Source organism: Eumetopias jubatus, unplaced genomic scaffold, assembly GCF_037043125.1.
Source record: "Eumetopias jubatus isolate StellerSeaLion01/CBP00866 unplaced genomic scaffold, mEumJub1_p1.0 scaffold_1, whole genome shotgun sequence".
Lineage (NCBI taxonomy): Eukaryota > Metazoa > Chordata > Mammalia > Carnivora > Otariidae > Eumetopias > Eumetopias jubatus.
This window is the reverse complement of record NW_028274807.1, coordinates 129,143,188-129,150,365: the sequence shown is the minus strand read 5'-3', so window position 1 is coordinate 129,150,365 and position 7,178 is coordinate 129,143,188. Positions and strand designations below refer to the sequence as shown.

General features: G+C 39.0%; 1 protein-coding gene across 1 annotated transcript in view; it reads left to right on the top strand.

Moving 5' to 3' along the window:
* The first annotated feature begins 3,510 nt into the window (after positions 1 to 3,510).
* The window catches only part of COL6A6 (collagen type VI alpha 6 chain), a 105,701-nt gene continuing 102,033 nt past the window's right edge, over positions 3,511 to 7,178 (top strand). Inside the window, exons 1-2 of the mRNA XM_028099081.2 lie at positions 3,511 to 3,577; positions 5,893 to 6,489. Of these exons, the coding sequence (XP_027954882.2) occupies positions 3,511 to 3,577; positions 5,893 to 6,489 (664 nt within the window). The remainder of the gene's footprint in view (positions 3,578 to 5,892; positions 6,490 to 7,178) is intronic.

Genomic DNA, 7,178 nt, shown 5'->3' with positions numbered 1-7,178 from the left:
TGCTCAAATTTTTAGTATTTTTATATTTCTTTTGGATTTACTCTATATTTTCCTCATTTTTAAGTGGGTCATTTAACTCCCAGATTAAATAAAATAAGGTTTGCCTTATTGAAATTTCAGTCCCCTTATGTTGATGTCCTTGGGTCTGGAAGGATTCCAGCAGAGCTTCTGACCCAGAAGGGGTCAATAACTGAGACCTGCTCCTTCTCTTGCTGTCGTAGTCCCTCTAACACAGGACCTGCACAGGTGGTTGTCTAAGGACGACTTTCCTCCCTAAGACTGTTTCAGAACATGTGCTTGATATTTCAGTGTGCTCTTGGCTTAACTGGTCTTAGTCAAATAGTACTTCTAGTACTATTTGTTAGATCAAAGAACAGTCAATGTATGACAGTTGGAATTTGGAGGATGTAATCCCTTGTGCTTCAGATTAGGAACCCACAGAAGTGAGGTGGGGTGTCCAGTGACACAACCACTGAGGAACAGAGTGAAACCCAGGTCATGAGACTTTGTGCTCTTTCCACTGAATCAAGCATTCCTCCACAAACACGAGTGTCAATTTTACAAAATGGCAAGGTCCTAATGACCTTGTTCAATATGATCAGTCTACGCAGCCTCTCTTTGTGATTCTAGAAACTGCAATTAGGAAAAACATGACATTAGTAAAACTGCAGCTTGCTTGCCCCAAGAGTGCTTGTGTGTTTTGTATTGCTTACCATCATTGATTCACTGTTTATTTGTTCCAATTGTGTGCCAAGGATTTGTGCTGTAGCATTTCAGTGTGAACGTTGTCTCTCTTTGGATATTTTTCTTTCTACCTTTTGATTTCTGAGAAGTAGAACGGCTGAAGAAAGGGAAATAGTGGAAGAGATTGGGGGGGCTGGTAAATAAGCAAATGACAATTTATCCTGAACTTTGCAGCACAGACCCAGTATAGTTTCTTACAGTGCAACCGCTGACAATATTCTTGTTTCTAAAAAATAAAATCCATATGCTTGGAAATGATGTATCTTGCAAGCTCATTTTAAAGGAAAAAATGGCATTTATCTTAATTTTGCTGAAGTCTCTTTAGTATCCCTTCTGGGCTGTTAATATTTTTTTGAAGACATGTCCTAGATTATGAATTGGCTTACATGGGGCAGAGGTCTCCCTGAAACCCCTTGTTCTTAATAGCCTCAAGAGAGGTGTTGCACAAGTTCTAAACATTCTGGGTTTGAAGCCAAGGGTTTGGTGGCTGTGTTGCTTTTGCAGCTGTGGTTTAAATTAGAAACATTCTACGTTCTCAACAGAAAATTTACAGAGATCCAGATTTTTTAAAGCTTTTTATAGCATACAATTTCCAGAAGAAATAGATTGGCTTCAGCTTGTTTGATTCAGAATAAATGAATTACAGCAAAATTTAGATTAAAGAGAACTGTACCTTTGGGAGTATTTCTATAACAATCAATCTCATTGTTAAGATGGAGTGTACAATGAATTTAAATTTTATGTTGTTACTTTAAGTAAATCTCTCCTTTGTTCTCCACTCATGTCTTTGGGTATTTTTTTAATTGTTTTTAAAGATTCGGATATTTAAAAATTTATGTAAATCCTGGTCATGTCTGGGAGTAGAACAGCAAACAGATTATAGGCAGTTCATCCATGTTTTGATGTGGTCAAAATGATCCCAAGTCTTCTAAGCATGAGCTTGGAGGCTTAGCCCACTACAAGTCTTACCGTATACACAAAACACGGCACATATACACTTTAAGAGAAACTTTTGCATGTGGATTCCACACTGTATAGCTTTGTAACACACCAGATTTGGGATTCCATTTAAAGGGTGCAAGAAAGTTATTTCACAAGATGCTATTCTGAAGAACTCAACTTTTATTGTATCACTGGTATTGATCATCTGCATGGGGAAATTTCCAGATGCTTCATGCTGCTTTGGGATTATTGTGGCCTTTCCTAATCCTCACTTTTCTATCCAGGTTTTAACTTTCAGAAAGAAACTTGGAGACACTTTTCATGTTCACAATGTTGAGTTTGGGATGCAGGGTAACAGAGTTTGCAAAGACAGATTTTTGTGGGCTGTACATCCAGCTGTGGCCCATTTTATCAATGTGATTGAGCCTATTACTTACTTCTGCTTTATGAATGTTTCTTTATCTGCAAAATAAGATTAATATCACCTGCTACTAGGTTTGTTATCAATATCAAATAGGAGAACAAATGTAAGGCAGTTAGCACAGGGCATGACACATAGCAAAGACTCAACAAATGTTGGAATTTGTTGTTATACACATTTGTAGAAAATTTGCAGATATTACGAATTGGTTTTCATTTTGGGCAATCCGTGTTAGGACTAACATGCCTCTAAAATGGAAGGGTTGAACTAAAAACAACCTCTTATGAGCCCCTTCCAGTTTACTGATTACCTCGGAATAAGTTGATAAATTGACTTACAGCCTGAAAAGTTTATATCATCTAGGCTTATGAAGGAAGAAAGCAGAGTTCCAAATTCCAGAATGTCAGAGGGATGATGGAGTAGGTGAGGAAATGGGGATGGAATTTCGCGTGGCACAGGTCCCTTTTCTGAAGGGGTGAAGTACTAAGCACTAGGGGCCTGCCTGACAAGGAGTGAGAGAGCCATATATAATATTGCAAATTCATGTTTGAGTAAGAATTCAGCAAGAACAGAGATACTAGTTTATTAATATGGATCAATTGATTTTTCACTGAGTGGATGAATGAATGAATAAATGAACCCAACTTGCTTCATAAAAATATTTATTTTCAGTATCTTTAATATTTTATTTCATTCTATGAAATGAGTAATTCTAGATGGCCGAAAATGCTTTAAGTCAAAGTAGAATTGGAAAACCCTTGCCTCACACAGTTCTAGGTAGTTGGAAGTAAATTGGTGCAAACTGAGTCATTTGGAGGAGCAAGATATCATTATGGAAAATGGAGGGCCACTACTTTTATGTCTTCTCTCAAATTTAAGGATAAAGGGAAATGGTTAGTGTAGGAAAAGGAAAAAACAAGGAATTTTGACCAAATCTAAAAATGCTTACTGCTCAAATATGAAACACACCTACATGTTCATGATAGAGAAATTACAAATCAAGTCTTAGACTGTGTCCCAGCCATGAATTCTGAATTGTCTTGGCAGTGAAAGGACCAAGGGTAACACTAGGGTATGGGGAAAATGAGTAATAGAGACACAAAATATTGTTGGAACTAGAATGCATCCGGCTACCTCCATTGAAATCCAAAATTTCATGTTTCTACAGGGTCTTAGACCAGGAAAAACTTTTATGATTGTGTAAATGCTTGTGGATCTTTTTCCCTAAGGTACTTCACGGATCAGAAACTCAGGGATTCTGCCTTCTATTGCATCCAGTTTGCTATAAAATTTTGTGTGCTCCTATGTGTGTGTCTTGATTCCAAAATAATATCCACAACAATTTTAGGTGTTTATATTTTTGCCTTTCAGATTTCAAGTTGGAAAATATTTTAGGTCATAATATGAAAATGCTGCTGATTTTGTTCCTCATAATAATTTGTTCCCATGTCTCTATGAACAAAGATCCTGGTAAGTAAAAAAAAAAAAAAAAAAAAAAGGAAAGAATTATTTTCCTTAATTTTCATTATGGAAAATAGATAATATGATTTGACCTACTTAAAAGTTAAGAGTTTTGCTTTTATTTGATTTTGATGGTGGTAAAGGTATAGATAGTAGCTCAATTTCTTTTTGATGTCAACCTGTGTTCCTTTAAAGATCATTTGTTTCTGGACCTTATTCCTTGGTTATGATACAAAGATATAAGAGCTGTTATTTTGTCCTCAATTTCAACCCCTGCGAGGTCTGTTGGGAGTTTGCATGAAAATTCTATCTTTTAATATTAGATTCAGGCCTGGAAAATTTGGCATGTCTCTTCCTAGTTCATTTGTGCCAAAACATTGTCTTAGTTAAGTATCCAGATTTTGCTCCAGTTTAAAATGTTTGCTTATTGTAAAGGAAGTGCTTTTGCCCTGAAGAGAAAGCTCCATAGCTGTCTGTCAGTAGTCTTTGTCCAGTGGACATGAAGTCAAAGTACTGGCATACCCTTCACTGCCACCACCGCCTCTAAATAGTGAGTTCTCACACTGGCCACTTCATGTCCGAGGCCACCTATATTGGCTTTCACAGTTTTCTCAAGGACTCTGACCTTGGAAGCAAGTCAAGACCTTCTGAAGACAGAAACTAGACTTTGTTCTATAAACATTTTCCTTTGCTATCTCACTGGGCTTGATATTAAGCTTTTTAAAGAGAAGCAGTGCTTTTCCCCCACTGTCCCATGGTTCAGAAATAATGTTGGACCATATCAGAACATGACTCTATCTCATGTGCTAGTTGTCTACATTTCCTTTCTCCACAGGAGGAGTGGGGGATTATTCATGAATAGAAAGATCACTTTTGATCACAAGTCAAGCCATCCTGGGCAGGGCTCCCCTGACAGTCCTCACAGGGGTTCCAGCCTTCTCTTGGAAGACATTGTTAATTCACCCTCACTTATTTCTTCCCTTAAAGTCACTGCTGGGTATATGGTCATCAGAGGAGTCTCAAACTGGTTGAAATTAGGTTCTTTACAAGACAGGAAAGAGTATTATCCTCTATGCCTTGATCAAACTGCTATCAAGAGAACGAAATCACACGTGGGGTGCCAACGCCTGTTTCCTAGCAATTGTAGACAGGAAGAGGTAGAAGTTACTTTAATTTCATTAGAATTTATCTCACAACCACTTCAGCTCATCAGAATCTGAATGAGAAAGAACTGTAGATATTTTCTAGTTGAATCCACTCATTTTTAAAGGTGAGGAACCCGGGGCCCAAGTATGTTGAATGGTTTGACAGAGCGGGTGGAGTTAGCTGATAACAAAGTCAGGACTTCGGTTCTTTGTTCCATTATACCGTATTTTCTTAAAGCTACACCATCAAACAGATAGACCGTTCCCTCTCTTCCCCAGACAGGAAATAGATCTTCTACTAAAGTGGGGAGAACTCTGAATTCAAACCAGCAGATCACCAATAAACAACATTTTTGTGCTTAAACCCAGTGATTCTCTATCACATAAAAATCTCATTTTATATACCTAGCATTGACACTGGCATTGAATGCAGCCTTAAAAGTTCAACAAAGTATTGTATTCCTATATAAAAATTATTATGTTACTACTAACTGAGACTATAATCCCTTTCCTAGCTTAAGGCATTCTGGTTTCTATCAAGTTTTACTTATGTAAGAGTAAATTGACCAATTATAATGTTCACTCATATGGTTCATCAAAAAATATTATAAAGAACTTTAAATTTGCCACATTTTTGTGATTTTTAGGTATTTTTTAAACGTCATCAATTTAACACTTGGGAATACAAAACTAATAGGATGTAAGTTAATCAGATCACTGTTGCATTGCTTAAAGAGGAATCACAATGAAAGAGTATCATTCAGATTTCTCCATTCTAACAAATTCAAAGCAATGTGATTCTCAATTAAAATTTTTATTGATATAAATGGAGATCAAATTCTAAAAGCAAAAAAGGGGGGGTGAATCAGCCACTAAAAGTATAAAAACCCAGGATTTTTTTTACTTCTGTAAATTTATCTATTTCTAATTAATTCCATACAAAAGTAATGCTTAATTTGTGATGAGTTCAAATGAGAGGGTGTGTGGAAGGAATCAGCCCAAGAAACAGAGATTTCTTTTCTTGAGAGAATGTTAATTTCAGGCTATTATTTTCAGTTCATTGGGAAGGTATTAAACATACAAATAAAGGAGAGTAAGTTTTTCTACAAATGGTTGGCATTCAACGGGGTAGTAAATTTCTAAAATTTTTGCTTTGTTTATGTGTTTCTGGGTTTGTAGGCCCTGAGTATGCAGATGTCGTGTTTCTGGTGGACAGCTCTGATCACCTGGGAACTAACTCCTTCCCCTTTGTGAAAGCGTTCATCAACAAAATGATCAGCAGTCTGCCCATAGAGGCCCACAAGTACCGTGTGGCCCTGGGCCAGTACAGCAACCAGCTCCACAGTGTGTTCCAGCTGAGCACCTTCAAGAGCAGGAACCCCATGCTGAACCACCTCAGGAAGAACTTCGGCTTCATTGGCGGCTCCCTGAGGATGGGCAACGCTCTCCGGGAGGCTCACAGGACCTACTTCTCTGCACCGGCCAGCAGGAGGGACAGGAAGCAGTTTCCCCCAATTCTGGTGGTCCTGGCTTCCGCGGAGTCTGAGGATGACGTGGAAGAGGCCTCCAAGGCCCTGCAGAGAGATGGGGTGAGGATCGTCTCTGTGGGGCTGCAGGATGCTTCTGAGGAGGAGCTGAAGGCCATGGCCACTGCTCAGTTCCATTTCAAGCTCCGGTCGGTCAGGGACCTTGGCACATTTTCCCAAAACATGACACAGATCATCAAGGAAGCCACCCAGTACAGGGATGGAGCAGCTGATGATATTCTTGTAGAAGGTGGGTTTAGGGCACATGTATAGGAATGATGATTAAATTTAAATGCTTTTGAAAAATCAGTATGGGAAGAGGATTGAAACTATGAACACCCCTTTCCCCAAAAGCCGGGCTGCATTTTCAGATGTTAAATATTCATATGTTCAAGGGGACCCAATGATTGTGGCCATTGTAAATCCAGTGAACCCACAAGTCTTGACTTTCTATGTCTCACTTATGTTGCATGTCATCGACACATCTTAAAATTCAGGGACACCTCCCTAACACCCAGCTTATCTCGGAGGTTTTGGCCTCCCTGGGCTTTTGTTGCTATGTAGTTTTATTCCTGGCTCATTTAAAAGGTAAATTTTCCTAAAGAAATCCTTGCCTGCTGAAACCACATAACGCAATCATGGAATGTTAGGGCTAGAAACAACTTCAGGTAGACCAAACTGCTGCTTCTACAGAGAGAAGCTTGCAGGGATCCTTTGAGGTGACATGGCCTGGCCCCAGGCCAGGCTGCCATTTGAAATTGGGTAGATCAGGCCCCTGGATTCCCCAGGCCCTCAGAGCTACAGCCCCATACTGCCTCCCTCCTGCTGCTCAGCTTCCCTGGGTTCTCTTCCACCTCCAACTTGCTGTCCGGCTCTGTCCTCTTGTATTAATAAGAATGGCCAGGTGTTTATGAACATCATTCAGGTGAGGGGCAGGAG